At 38.0% G+C, this 16,027-nt stretch overlaps 1 protein-coding gene across 7 annotated transcripts in view; it reads left to right on the forward strand.

Annotated features, from left to right (window-relative positions):
- TENM3 (teneurin transmembrane protein 3) overlaps positions 1–16,027 on the forward strand; it is a 621,736-nt gene that overhangs the window by 434,018 nt on the left and 171,691 nt on the right. For all 7 annotated transcript variants that reach the window (XM_043454043.1, XM_043454046.1, XM_043454048.1 and 4 more), the window contains one exon: positions 4,316–4,553. In XM_043454043.1, the coding sequence (XP_043309978.1) occupies positions 4,316–4,553 (238 nt within the window). The remainder of the gene's footprint in view (positions 1–4,315; positions 4,554–16,027) is intronic.

Here is a 16,027-nt window from a genome sequence, read left to right on the forward strand (position 1 = left end):
CATGGGAAAGAGAGATAAAAACCTAAGACTCAGAGAAGAAATAACTGATTTCTGTTTGAAGAAAGCAGAAGTAGTGTCGTGTCATCATCGTTAGAGCTTGAAATACACAGGGTTTGGATACAGAAAGGTGGAGGAAAATGTCTTTCAGATAGAAGCCACTATACAGAAATGAAAAGGTGTGGGGGATGTACTGGGTACAGCAAGCCTGATGAGGACAAGGATACATTAAGAGAATTCATGGAAGAAACATTTGCAGAAATATCTGGGGGACTATCTTGGACAAGGATCACATTGACCTTTAGAGTTCATTATAAGTTTTATAGGCACTAGGAAGCCATTTGGGTTTTCCAGGAATAAAATGACGTGTTCAGAGCTATGTTTCAGGAACATTGAACTTGGTGACTCTGTGAGGTCCCATCTAAAACTTTTTCTCAAGTCTATGTAAAGCCTGTATCAGTGGATTCGCTTAAAGCGAAGTCTATAGTAGATGTTTTGGCTGTTCTCGTGTAGACCTGCCCACTTATATTAGATTCTTATTGCTGTAAGTCTAAACCCTAGTGCCCACTTCGAACCTCGGTCATAGAACTTTGCCCTGGATATTCATATGTCTTCCTATGAGGTTAAATGAGAATGTTCTCTCTATCCTCAATACTTTTCTTAAGCAAGTTTTTTGAGCCTAAAAACACCCCAAATCATGTAATTGATCATGTTTCCCTCTTTGTGCTTGCAACAAGGTAATGTAGAACCAGATGTATATCCTGCTTTAAAAATGTGTAGGGACTTCCGTGATGGTCCAGCGGTTAAGAATCTGCCTTCTAGCACAGGGACAAGAGTTCAGGCCTTGGTCAGGGCAGTAAGACCCCACATGCAGTGAGGCAGCTGAGCCCACATGCCACAGCGAGAGAAAAGCCCCCACACCCAGCAGAAGGTCCTGCATGCCACGGTGAAGACCTGGCCCCGCCAAACAAATAAATACTTTGTAAATAAAATAAAAGAAAGATCCTTTTAAAAACAAACAAAAAAAAATGTGTAAAACCATGGAGCAGGAATTCACCCACTCATCTCATATTTGGCTTTATCTTTCCCACTTTCAGTTTTCTTTTATTCTGTTGTCTTCTCTGACAATGTTAAATTTTATTTTATCCCGTTATGCTTTATAAACATAATCAATCTAAAAGAAGTTGGTACAGATAAATATGTGCTCCAGCTACTTCTCACGTCCTGTAAGCTGGAATCTTTAGAACTAGCATTGACCTCCAATTGCATCCTCAGATTTTGCTTCTGCTTGTGGTCTGCTGCAGAATTTAAATGTCTGGCCATCCATTCCATCTCGCTCAGACTCTGTACTTAGCCTGTTCCGTCACATTTTGAATTGAACCTAGCTTTCATTATTTGGGTTTGTTTCACTGGTAGTGAGGTTTCCGTGGTGGTTCAGTGCAGGAGACGTGGGTTCAATCCCTATGTTAGGAAGATCCCATGGGGAAGGAAATGGCAATCCACTCTGGTATCCTTGCCTTGAGAATTCCGTGGACAGAGGAGCCTAGTGAACACCCACTGTTTATATTTTTATTTAAGTATATTAAGTGTATTTTTAAGTATATTAAGCCTCTAGAAACTACCATAATATTGTAACCCAACAATACTTTTATGAAAAATTTAAAAGTATATTAAGCCTCTAGAAACTAACATAATACTGTAACCCAACAATACTTTTATGAAAAATTTAAAATTATTTTAAAGTTAAAAAAGAATAAGAATATTAAGTTCAACATATTGAAATATATAATGATAATAGATCTTAAATCTTTTCATGTTTCAATAACAATATTAATAATAATTTACCATTAACATGGTGCTTTTACCTGTTACTGGTTTAGCAGATCCTTGAAACATAAAAGCTTGATAAATGTCTATGGATGAATGACTAAGTCTGTGAATAAGTGGATGAATGCGTACATTTCACTGAATCCTTAGATTGTACTAATACCTCTGTGGGGCAGTATTATTTCCCACATTACAGATGAGGAGACGGAGACTCACTATCATGATGCCTGACAGAGTTAGGCAGTCAAATTGTTATCCTGACCTCTTTCTCAGCACAGTATAATATCTGATGTATCATTTATCCTGTGTAACCCGTCTATAATATAATTCCATTCTTTCACAAAGCTGTACTTAAAAACACGGAGTCATTTGCCCTGTTCCTCTACTTCTTTTTAGGCACAATCTTAATACTTTTCTTTTGAAAAGTATTTCATTATGAGGCCAACCTAGTTTAGGCTCCCATACTGTAGCTTATTATATCATCCTATAAGCATTTTCTTGAAATGTTCCTTGAAGACCTCTGTAGCCATTCTGATCATACGCATTGATGCTAGGAACAGCAAAGCTAATTAGTTAAATGATGTGCTTACGAGCATGCTAAGTCCCTTCAGCCGTGTCCGACTCTCTGCGAGCCCATGGACTGTAGCCCACCAGGCTCCTCTGTCCATGGGATTCTCCAGGCAAGAATACTGGAGTGGGTTGTTGTGCCTGCTCCAGGGGATCTTCCTGACACAGGGATCAAACCCATATCTCTCCGTCTCCTGCATTGGCAGGCGGGTTCTTTACCACTAGCACCACCTACCTGAATGGTAAATCTTCCAGGAATTTTAAACCGTCTGTTTCTTTTTCTTACCCAATTAAAACTATGTTTGTATTGTAACCCTGCCATTCCTTCAAAGGTTGATTCACTTTAACTGATATTTGAACACCCATAATTTTTCATGAGCAGCAGACCAATGGGCCAAGTAAGATTTCTGTAGTTTCTAGTATGGGAATCTTTAAGAAGACTGCAAGGAAGCGGCTGTTTCACGGATTTAGGTGTGATTTCTGTCCTTCAAGAGTAAGAAATTATTAGTTGTTAAATGGTATGATATGTATTATTAGGGACCACTGGAAACATGCAGTAATTACTAATATTATATACTATGGGAGGAGTTATTTTAATTGTCGTACCCTGTAAAGAGATTTGATAATATATATTCACACTTTTAACATGTCATGTATTCATTCCATGCAGCCAGAATTATAATGTTTGACTATGTTATTTGGCTTAGCAGTCTCTGCTGGAGTTCACATTGTAGATGAAAGATAGTCCCTACGTTTCCTATTCTCTTTTAATACGTGCATTTATATTAATAGCATGATTTAATACATCACTTCAAAATTATATTGCACTTTGAACTGCATTTAGTCAAAAATTGACATCTTATGTGCGCAGAACCATAATAAGTTTAGCATTAAATTAAGGAGTCATCTGTCTGTTGGCTAAAATGTAGTGTTTGTGAATTCTGGCATGTCCAAAGCTAGGTAATGAGATTGAGATGTGGGTCTCAGATGTTGCATTCATTTGTGCATTTTAACTTATGGCTTATTAGCTTGAGGGAGTTTTTTGCCCAGCGACAGCCTACTGTTGTATTTATATTTTGAAGTTGCTGGATCCGTTAGGATTCTGGTTGGTAACAAAATATTCGTACCACTGACATAGTGACATGAATCATTGTGGTCACCTATGACTTACTCCAAAATGTACTTCTACTGCGTACTGTGAAATTGGAAAATCTGTTCTGTGTGTGTTCTAAGGGATGTAACGGTCATTAAGTATATGAGTCTTCTGACGTTGTAATCAGCTGTGATTCAGTCTGTTAAATATCCATGAAACAACATCTGCTTCACAGAGTGACCTTCTGCTAAAGAATACTTAGCGTCTATTAGTAGATCACAGTGCAGATCTGCCTTATTTGAAATGCACTAAACTAGAGTAGTCGACTACTGTTTAGCAACGAGCTTGTAATAATTTATCGCAGTTAAATAAAGCTTAAAAAAACTCCATTAAATAATTATAGGGATTATATGCATTTCCAAAACCTTTGTGTTCTACTGAAATTACCCATTTAATTTCAGGGTTGGTTTGTTTAAAAAAAAAAAGCTGAAATGTAAAGGCGCATTAGGGGAGCTGTCAGATGCTGTTTTCTGTAGGTGTTAATAAAACCAGATGAAAAAAAAAAAATCTGAAACAAATTGAAACCAAAAGCAATTTTACCATCTGTTGTAGATTAATTAGAACTTTGAGTATCAAGGGTAAACTTGCTCTTAGAGAATGTCACTGAACACCCGCCTAATAGAATAATATGCAAATATATTAGGTAATGGATTTCTGTGCCGTTTTTAATGCTAATGGATCTATGGTGGGTCCCCAAGAAATTGGTAGTGTGTATAAATGTGTATGTACACATACACATATGTATAATGAGTTTCCTTTTCTTTTTTTCAGAGCAACCTGCAAACAACCAAGGCCAGTCCACCCTCCAGCCTTTGCCACCTTCCCATAAGCAGCACTCCGCACAGCATCATCCATCCATCACTTCTCTCAATAGGAATTCCCTGACCAATAGAAGGAACCAGAGTCCGGCCCCGCCGGCTGCTTTGCCCGCCGAGCTGCAAACCACACCCGAGTCCGTCCAGCTGCAGGACAGCTGGGTCCTTGGCAGTAATGTACCACTGGAAAGCAGGTGAGTCCTGAAGGGGAGACTTGCGGAGGATTTGTTCAGACCACGCAGTGTACCTGCTTGGAGAATGCATGTTTGACAGCAGTCAACAAACCGTGTTTTTTTAGCATCTGAAATGGGAAGATAGCTGGTCCAACCCTTTCCTCAGTAAGAGAGATTTACTTTTTTTTTTTTAATTGGGGTACAGTTGCTTACAGTATTGTGTTAATTTCCACTGTACAGTGAAGTCCATCAGGTGTATGTATGTGTGTATTTGTGTACATCCCCTCCCTCTTGAGCCTTCCTGCCCACCCCCGTCCCACCCCGCTAGGTCACCACAGAGCCCCAGGCTGAGCTCCCCGTGCCATAGAGCAGGCTCCCACTTGCTGTCTGGTTTACACACTAGTGTATACATGTCAGCCTAACCTCCCAATTCATCCCTCCCTTCTCCTCTCCCCCCGTTATGTCCACATGTCCGTTCTCTGTGTCCGCGTCTCTATTCCTACCCTGCTGTTAGGATCATCTGCACCATTTTTCCAGATTCCGCATATATGAGTTAATATACAATATTTGCTTTTCTCTTTCAGACTTCACTCTGTATGACAGACTCTAGGTCCATCTACATCACTACAAACACCCAATTTCATTCCTTTTTAGGGCTGAGTAATATTCCTTTCTGTGACATCTTCTTTATCCATTCATTTGTCAATGGACATTTAGGTCGCTATTATAAATAGCGCTGTGGTGATCACCAGCGTGCATCATTATTGGGTTATGGTCTTCTCAGGGTATATGCCCGTAGTGGGATTGCTGGATCATATGGTAGGTCTATATTTAGTTTGTTAAGGAGCCTCCGTACTGTTCTGCAGAGTGGCTGTACCAATTTAAAAACAGTGTGAGAGGGTTTCCTTTTCTCCACACTGTTTGTCTTCTCTAGAAACAGGGCCACATTATTGGTGCTCTTTTGGTTGTTGGGGCAGTGCACTTTGCCATCCTTTTCCCACTTTGTAGTCTATGAGAGATAAGTAAAAAGGGCTTCAGTGAAACTTCTCCTTGCTACCAATATTTTTCTTATCTACAGATTCTCAGATTCTCAGGCATGTGGGGAAAAGGGGATAGAGATACAAGGGTGATTATTCTCAGTCCCAGGATGCAGTGATTATATTGTGCATCTACTGGGTTCTAGATGCCCCTGATTCTCATAGGCCCCATTATGTCCACTGCGTCCTAAAATCATAGTGGACTCCCACAGATGATGCTTCAGCATGAGTCAGCTGACCATTTGCTAAGGATATTTTAGTTTCTTACAATGTGAGGGAGATTTCAAGTTCCTTCCAGCATTATTCCCATTCGTGCCTAGACCATGCTATTAGGAAAAGCTTCCTTATGATGAACTGAAGTTCTGTTCCTGAAACTCCCTTCCTCCGGTAGTCATCGTGCAGTTGGGAATGTGTAATTCCACAAAATGTTTTGCCCCATCTCTACACCACGGCCCATGGGCCCCTCTTGGTCTTCCCTTCCAGAACTTCACCAGCTTGGTGCTTTTTCTCCAGCACATGCTGATGTTTCCATGAGGTTCTTAACAAGCACGAGTTCTAGCACAGCTTGGCCCGCAGTTAGCAACCTGCTCACACAAGAATATTGACCAGCCAGAGCTATTTCGAGCTAATCCATTTCATTTTTCAAATATCTCCAAGCACAAAAAATCTTATCTTCTTCCTTTGGTCAGGACCTCAACAGTCAGCATCTCCTTAGAAGTATGTATCACACAAGCAAAGGCGGTGGTGTCTTACCTCACGGGTCTCCTACTGGCAGCTTTGCAGCGCAGTTCCCCTAAAACTCCTGTTAGTGTTTATTTTTTCCCAGCCCTAAGCTTCTAGTAGCATCAGAGAAAAAACTCATCTCCACATAGAGCCAGAAACCAGAGGATGCTGAACCTCCTGGGAGAATGTTCCCCCAAGTGTCCCGCCCTGTGGAGCCCCTAGCTAATGTCAGCTTAAAAACACACACACACACACACACACACAAATAATGATTTACTTATTTATTTTTGGTCGCACTGGAAACTGGTTGTTGTCTCAGGGCTTCCTCTGGTTGTGGTACATGGGCTTCTCATCACAGCAGCATCTCTCATTGCAGAACACTGGTTCTAGGGTGTGTGGGCTTCAATAGTTGCTGCATGTGGGTAAATAGCTGTGGCTCCCAGGCACATCTAGAGCTGTGTCTCTTAGGCTCAGCTGCTCTGAGGCATGTGGGATCTTCCCGGATCAGGGATGACCCTGTGTCCCCTGCATTGGCATGTGGATTCTTAAGCATTGGACTACCAGGGAAACCCTAAAAGTCAGCATTTGCATTAGCTCCTGAATGAAAAAGTGGGTCTCACAGTGAATAAACTGCTGTTTTTTGCCATTAATTGTGTGACCTAAAGCAGTTCTACCCTGAGGATGAGCAAGCAGGAGGTGCTCACAGTTAGTTGTCAACAATACAAATCTTTCTGCTTTTTCCTTTTACTCTTGAACTAAGAACAGGTTCAAAAAGAACCCTTTTTGTCTGTAGTGTCAGCCAAGAGTAGCTGGGTTTTATCATTTATTTTGTATTATTGAGCACTCTTCCTGGAGCAATTAGGAAAAGAGTACAGAAGAAGTAGGCAAGCGGCAGATTTCTTCGCTTAAAGACAAAAAGTCATGTGCACATATTTTTTTCTTCCTGAGGTTATTAGCACAGTGTCATTTAAATTTACCCAGTGTCATTAATTAGCACACACTAAACAACTAATCAACACTGATTCACTGTTGTCATTTGGAAAAAAATAATTTATTAGGAAAAAAGTAATTTTCTAGCTGAGACATCAAATTGAATATGGATAATTGCATTGTAGTTGACAATAAGTGTCTTGACAAATATTTATGAAATGTGACAAGTTAGGTCATCAGAAATGTGTTTAATTGGGGGGATGTGGTAGTTAGCACAAAAGCCTCAAAAACTGGTGATAGGAAAGATGGTATTCCTTGAAGCCATACCTTTTTTATTTTTTTCCAGTTAATTAGTTTGTTTATTTTTGGCTACTCTGTACTTCGTTGCTGTGCTTGGGCTTTTTCTGGTTGTGGTGTGTGAGCGTCTCAATTGCCGTGGCTTCTCTTGTTGCAGAGCACAGTCTCTGGAACATGAGCCTCAATCACTGCAGCTCCTGGGCTCCAGAGAACCAGCTGAGTAGTGTGGTCCACGGCCTTAGTTGCTCTGCAACATGTGAGATCTTCCTGGATGAGGGACTGAACCCATGTCCCTTGCATGGGCAGGCATGTTCTTAATCCCTGACCTCCAGGGAAGTCCTGAAGGCTTAATTTGAAGTACAGATATTTGGGGTCATTGGAGGGAAATATACGGTGTGTTCTTGTTATTCCTCATATTGTACTAATGAATATTTGTTGTTGGTGAGGGAGAAAAGTGGCTCTTTAGAAGAGAACCCTTGGTTGCTATATGTGAAATTGTAACTGATCTCTCCAAATTCAGGCCATATAAGAAATCACTCTCAGAGCAATTTCAAAGCCTGTGCCATTTGAAATTCCATTTCAAAGCAGCACTGCTCATGAACCATCAATGGAACTACATTTTATAGTTTATGAATTGACAAAGGAAGAAAATCTACTAGTTGATATTCTCAGACACATATATAGAAAGTATAATGAATCTAGACAGTGTACATCATGCTAAAATATTTTAATCTGTAGTAGGGTTTTGTTCGCTTCTTCTCCTTTTCCAATGTTCACACCTTATAATATTACTGATCAAAAGAAATGGCATTTCAACTTGGAGGCACTCAGTGAATCCACCTAAGCGGTGGTGAGGAAATTTCACACCATACTGACACAGGGCCACTGTGGTTTCTTTAATAGTCTCACTTGGTTGGAACTCTTGAGGTGAAGAACCAGGCTTATTTATCATTGATTTTTCCTTTTTTAGTTAAGGTTCCCTATTGAGTATGATTCTCAGTTTCAACTATATTAACAACTTCATCCAGACTTGTGTCTGCCTTTAACTATTTTTTTAATCTAGTGTAGAGTTTCATCTGTGGCAATTATTGCTACTCATGCATAGACTTATCTTACTGATTGTCACTTTCCTAAAACTGTCATTTAAAAGATATTAGCTATAAAGATTGAAATTCAGTTCTGTGTAGATTAAGAACCTCTATTTTTTTCTCTTTGTCTCTTCCCTTTTTCTCCTTTCATCACATACTGATAATAGTTGGCAACAAGTGGCATGTAATAATCCATTAAAATCTCAGTAATTCACATCTAAGCTTGATACAGAAGACATACAAGACATGTCCTGTCTGTTTCAATATAGCTTTCATTTTGATTTATTAAAAAGCATTTTTTCCACCAGCAGTTTCTTGCTTCCGTAAAAGTGTTTCTTTCCTCTTGCTAATGAATTTAACATTTGCTGCTGCTGGAGACAATCAATAGTATTGTGTCCTGTACATTTCTACCCAATAAACGGAATAGCTCTGGTCTCCCATCTCCAGTGAGTTTTCAGATCTAGAGTCATATCAAGATGCAAACAATTATCTGCCATTTATGCGTCTATTCTTCTTACGTTATCATCACCTAGAAATAACAGTCGGGGCGTGGATAGAACACCAATACTTGCTTAGATTTTTCCTGACGACTCTTTTCCTTGGAGCTCAGTATTTCTTGTCTTTTGTATAATTCATTTTTAGGGCATCTGATAGCCTGTAGCTCATCCTTTGTTTATTTTATACTTCAGCTGCTTCAGTACATAATAATAGCTGCTACCAGAATATAGAGCAGCTGAAGAAAAGCTTGCACTTGACTCTGGATAGCAGGGGTACTTAAAGGTGCAGTACAGAGACACTCACTGAGAAGCCTGACCTTTAGCAGTTGTAAAGTTAATTGCCTGCAAGTTCCTCATTTATATATGTGAATTAAGTAGCTTAGTAGTTACCTATTAGATGGTAACCAAGTGGTTCATGTGTAGCTATTTAATAAAAGATTTATTAAAGTCTTCTTTTATTATGAAATCTACTTTGGCATGGATAGCTCATTAGTTATGTTCCCATAGCTTTTTACCTTGTAGCTCAGTAATGTTTTGCTAATTATTAATGTATGAAAACGCATATTCAATTACCTTTTTATTACTGCATTTTTAATTTAAATATCGAGATGTCTTGGGCTGCTTAAATGGGAAATCAATGGGTATATCTTTTAAAAAAAATATGTAAACAGAAGTATGGTGTACTAAAGTAAGATATTTTCCTTTTTTATCTTCACTGTAAGTGGTTCTAAGGAAAAGGGAAGACAACCAGGTCTGAGTTAGCCTTGGCTATTAGAAATCTAGGCAGCAGCACACATACTGTCTGTTCAGTGCCAGGGGAAAGCCTTCCCAGTTGAAAAATTGTACCTCCACCTACAAGCTGATAACCAGCTCCCTTTAACAAGATAGTAGGTAGTAAGATTCTGCTTCATTAAAGACACAGCTTTAAGTGAAATATGGCTGGGAAGGTAATCCATTGACTTAATTTTACTAATTGATGCCATATCCTTTTTTTAATTGCAATTTTTTGTTTACTTTCTAATCCTATTTTTTATTGGAGTCTAACTGTTAAAGATATTTTGAGGAAATCCAAGAACACCTGTGGGAAAAGAGAAAACCACAAAATATGGTAACAAGAGGTAACAATGAAAAAGCTCAGGTTTCAGAACATAAACTTCAAAATCAGAGGTGGGCCTCCGCTAAGAAATTCTTTGAGAGTCTCACCATCTCTGTTTTTTTTTTTTTTATTATTATTGTTTTGTTTGTTTTTACAAACACCCTGCAAACTCATCTAAAGTTGCATATTAGTGAGTAGTCAAAATCGAAGGGATTCCAAGATCTCTTGAAGTACTTTATCTTTAATAACTTTTGTTATTTGCTAAAAGGCCCATAGAGGGATGTGTGTGTCCAGTTGTAAGAGTCGTAGAAAGACAGAGGCGGACAGAGGTGTGATACTAGAAGATTTCCTAGGAGGTGTTTGTATTTAAGACTTGTCTCGATGTACCGAAAGTGGGGTCTGGCTGCTCACAGTTCAAAAGCCATTGAAGAGGCCAGGTTCATGGAAAGGAAAGTTTGCTTTATTTTGGATGCCAGCCACCGAGGTGAGGGCAATCTGTCCAAAGTCCCCCTCCTCCTGTCAATCAATGGGCAAGAGCTTTTATAGGCTGAGGGAGGGGGCTGCATGCAGAATAGCGCAGTCATCTCTGACCACCATCTTGAGATTGGTCATCAGTGGGCTGGTCAGTGTCATCTTGATTATTTTAGGTACAGCTAGTCTTCAGTTCCCTGGAGAAGGAAATGGCAACCCACTCCAGTGTTCTTGCCTGGAGAATCCCAGGGACGGGGGGCCTGGTGGGCTGCCGTCTATGGGGTCGCACAGAGTCGGACACGACTGAAGTGACTTAGCAGTGACAACAGCAGTCTTCAGTTGGAGAAGGCAATGGCACCCCACTCCAGTCCTCTTGCCTGGAGAATCCCATGGACGGAGGAGCCTGGTGGGCTGCAGTCCATGGGGTCACGAAGAATCGGACACGACTGAGCAACTTCATTTTCACTTTTCACTTTCATGCATTGGAGAAGGAAATGGCAACCCACTCCAGTGTTCTTGCCTGGAGAATCCCAGGGGCGGGGGAGCCTGGTGGGCTGCCGTCTATGGGGTCGCACAGAGTCGGACACAACTGAAGCGACTTAGCAGCGGCAGCAGCAGCAATCTTCAGTTCCATGGGTGGTTTGTTTCCATTTCCTTGAAGCCAGTTCTCAGAATTGTGGCAGCTTATGTCATGGTTACTGCCTGGCCATCATGTCATTACCTTCTCCATCTGGTTAGGGTTTCAGCATCTATAAGACAGCTCACAGGATATGGCTCAGCATATAATCTATAGCCCTTGAGGAGGAACTAAAGGTCCTTGACTCTGTTTATTGACTAAACTATTATTATTTGGTCTCCTTTGGCTGTTTTCCTTTGTTTCTGCATGTTCTCACTTCTCCGATTAAACTTATTCTTTGGCTAAAGTTTTTCCACAGACAAAAGGCAGGCTGAGGACCTGGGACATTTCATCCATTTGTAGCTTAAAAATGTGTCTCAATGAGAGGAGGATAACTCCAGAAGCTGCTATACTCTTAGTTAAGTGCCTGTGTTCTATCATAACCATATAATTTATTGTCCAGTCAGGACAGTATAAGCGTGACAGGAGACACAAGAACGACAGGCATAAGAGGCATATGGTACCCCGACTAAGTTTTATTCCCAAGAGTAAAGTTCCTTTTTAAGTTCAAATTATTTTATACATAAGGTAAATAGTAACACAGGAAGTAAAAGAGGCAGTAAGAAGGCGGCCATTAGTGGAATACATGTGTGATTCCTACTTTGAGATTTTCTAGTTTTTATTGCCAATTTGTAGCAAATATTTAACCCTTCCCAGAAAAAACTTCTGTTGGCCTCTAAAATATGTAATTCCTAGAATGATATGTAAAATAGTCGTCTTTCTTTTCTTCTTGCAATATCCAGAGAACAAGAGGGGGCATATATTAAATCAGTGTACTGAATGGCTTTATTGTCCAAAAAGTTCAGATTTAATTTCTTAAATGTCAGATGTTAAAGGTAAATCCTATTAACTAAAAATATTAAAGAGAAACTTTGATCCTGAATTTACTCAAAGTATGGACATCCGTGTCTCTCCAGTAGCATTATAATTTGGTTTCTGAAACTATTCTGTTATGTTGAAGGAGATCTTATTCTAAAGTGTGAGATAAAGATTCATAGATGACTTCTAAGATAAGTGAAAGTAAAAGCATAATTTTTAAATGTGAGATTACTACTAACCAGTTGTAATGCCATAGCCTCAAATAGGTTGTTTAGCAGGCATCATGCCAATAATTAAAATGAGAAAGTAGGCTGTGGAATAATTATAGCTTTAAAATTTTGACTCTCAGGAGGGCTTACTGATATATATTTAAAGATCTAGTAGATATATAAACGCAGTTTAGCATCATGAGACAAACACGAGCTTTGCAGTCAGACCTTATTTTTAATCCTAGATCCATTATTTAAACTAACTATATAATAATCTATAAATTATTTAAATCTGAGGTCAGTTTCCAATGCAATAATAATATCACCTCAAAAATCTTGTATTAAGTGAAATAATGTAAGCAAAGTCCCTAGAACATGATAGGTGCTTCATAAATGCTTTTTAATTTGACCAGATAATAACAACCATTGCATAGGATAAGATAACCTAATTGGTTAAGAGTTGAGCAAATATCTTTTATCATTAAGTAGCTCTCTTCTCTCCAGAAACGACAAACATATGTTTTAACTGGAGTATTTACGTCTAATTTATATTTATGTGTGAGGTAGTCTAAGCCTAAAGCATAGTTTTACCGGAATAAAATCTCTTGGTTTTTTTCACTATTCCTGTCATTCAGCAAAAAGAAGGTAAATTTATGCAGATGGGAACCCCAAGTCTGTTCATTTTGTTCTTGAGAAGAGAAAAGAAATCTTCAAATTATAATGAAAGGCAACTATTCGTATCCCTGAAACATTTAATTAACTAAAGTAATAAATGTTTGGAATGAATCCATAAAAACCTTGATAGTTGCATTGTCTTCACATCAGTCAGAAGTGAGACCCCAGTTGTGTTTTAAAGCTTTTAAAGCTTTAGGTATCTTTTGAGTATGATGAAGTTACTGTACAATAGAGGAGGAGTGTTATTTTGTTTAACTGAGGTGAACCAGTTTTTTTTAATAGCAATTAAGATACCAAGAAAGTACGCATTAATCATTTGCTAAAGCCCTTAAATGACTTTTTGAAAGCATAATTCCCTCCATTTGCAAATACTGTGTACTCTTGATAATGTCTGGTTTTGGATAACCAGCAATCTGTATAAAATATTCATATATGATAACCTTAATTTCCACGGTACCTAGGGAAATGAATTCTTAATTACTTCTAACACGTTTCTAGTCGCTTCTCTGAGCATGATCAAAGTAAAAGGTCAACTGTGCTGTTACTCTGGTCACAGCTAATGACTGTGATTTTGTCATTACCTTTTTTCTGTATTTGACCTATTCATTGTAAGGTGCCTCTCTTCTTCCTCAGCAACTGGTTTTGGAAGTTTTTTTAAAAAATTCTTTTACTCTTCACTGAGATTGTCTGTGAAAATATATTTCAGTCCTCTTTCCTTGATTGCGAGAGTATGTACCTGTGTGTGTCATCTCTACTTAGCATCATCACGTCATGCTGATTTTATCTTTTTCTAGAATACATTGTCCAATTTTAAAACTATTTTTTCTCTCTAAAATTTCATCCTCTGGTTTCACCACCAATGAGCAATACCCTGTCAAAGACAATTGCTTTTCCTTTCCTGTGTTTCTTCATTTTGCCTTGACTTACTTTTGCCTATTTTATTTCTTTCTCCTCTCATTTCAAGCCTGAGTCTGTGTCCTATCACCCCATTCTCAGAATGCTTTCTTTTTAGCCCATAAGATTAAAATCTTGAATATACAGTTAGCCAAATAAGTTTAATACATTCTATTTGGTAACCCCTCTGATTCTGCTGTGACCTTCTTTATGAATTCTTAGTATCTCACCTCATATTCTGAGCCACTTAAAATACTACTAACCTAGGAATTCTCTGGCAGTCCAGTGGTTAAAACTCCACACTCCCAACGCAGGGGCTCGGGTTCAATCCCTGTTTGGGGAACTAAGATCCCACATGCTGCATAATGCAGCCCTAAAAAAAAAGTAGATTTTATAATACACACAGAGTGGGGATTTTATGAAGTTTAAATTACATAATGTTTTCTCTACACACTTTCAATAGGTCCTCAATAAGCTTTACTTAGAACACTCACCACTCTTTGGACTGATTGCTTTCTGTTCTGTTTTATTAAATACTTCTTGCTCACCATCACACATCTGATTGACAAGGATACCTTCCACATCCCTTAAAACCCTGGGATGCTTTTATTCTTCATCAGCTTACATCAACACCTGAAATTCTTATTTTCCTAGATCACACTTCCTTCTCAAATTTATAGAAAGAGCTTTGCTGAACAATTTTAAGTCATCAATAATTAAATGAATTAATAATTAAATAGATTAAATCTTGTTCAAATAGCACATAGGAATTTTAAGATCTCCTTTTTCATTTCTATTTTAATTTTAATATATTTAGTATGTAATAACTCCCAACAGTAATGTAATTGATATCTTAAAACATGTAGGAAAATATCTAATGTAGATTTGGGTCTTTGATATTATGGCTACACAATTAAAAACAGCTAAAATGTAACAAAGACTAGTAAGCTATTTTAGCCATTTTGATAATAGTTTTAAAAACTGTGCGTATTTAATCCAGTTGTTCAGTTTTTAATGCTCCCAAGCAAACTCTGCAGCATGATTTGTCACTTGATTATAGACATGTTTAAGTTAAAACAAGTCATAGTAAAAATATTTTTCTTCCTATTGTAGCCTTATTTATTTTTTACAAATGTGATTATACTTAAAATTTGCATTGTATGTCTCTCACTTATTTAAAACTGAAAAGTAAATGTAAGACAGTAAAAAGTTCACAAAAATACATTTCCCGCAAATCACCTTAATACTATCCAGAATTCTGCCTCCCAGTTTTCAAAGATCAATTAACACATAATGCTGTATTTGCCAAGTACACGTTTGTGTATTCAGTATGATTACAGATGATACAAGGGCAGTTGCCAGAATGTACAGTTATCAATACTGTCATATTGCAATTTTTTTGTAAAATATTATAAAACAATTTTTTGTCTCGGTCCTCTTTTTGTAAACCACTAATAGCTCATATTAATTCAGGTAATAGCAATGAAATGTATCTTGTTTATAAGCTTTTCATTTAAGACATTTTTCTTGTTGGGATCACCTCCTAGTGTGAAAGTTGTCCAAAGATAATAGCACATCAATTCAAAAGTGTAATAGATTTGAGACCACAACATGCTATCAGCATGAAATAGTTTATCAGTCTCACTAAATCACTGTGTCACAGCTAGAATCATTACATATTTGTTCTTTTGTTTTCATGTCAAAATATGTGATTTACATTCTAATGCTGATTTCTCACATGGCGGATGTTTAATTTTCTTATTTAAACTATTTTTAAAATGCATACCACAATTAATTTAAAGGTAATAAAAGAACAGGCATTTTAATTAGTAGGAGTCTAAAATATTTCCTTTTTTGCACAATATATTACTTAATATAAAATATTTTCAATTGTTTATAGTGGTAATACCTTTCCATCAGAAGCAAAATAATCAATCTATTTTGAACAAGCCCTATCCAGTTCTTAGAAAATTTGCCCACACACCCACATGCATCACCTTTTCTAGACTCATTCTATTTAGAAATTAGCAGAAATCAATTTTTTAAATTCATTTGGCGGCACTGGGTTCTTTGGTTGTGGCAT

Source organism: Cervus canadensis, chromosome 31 (assembly GCF_019320065.1).
Source record: "Cervus canadensis isolate Bull #8, Minnesota chromosome 31, ASM1932006v1, whole genome shotgun sequence".
NCBI lineage: Eukaryota > Metazoa > Chordata > Mammalia > Artiodactyla > Cervidae > Cervus > Cervus canadensis.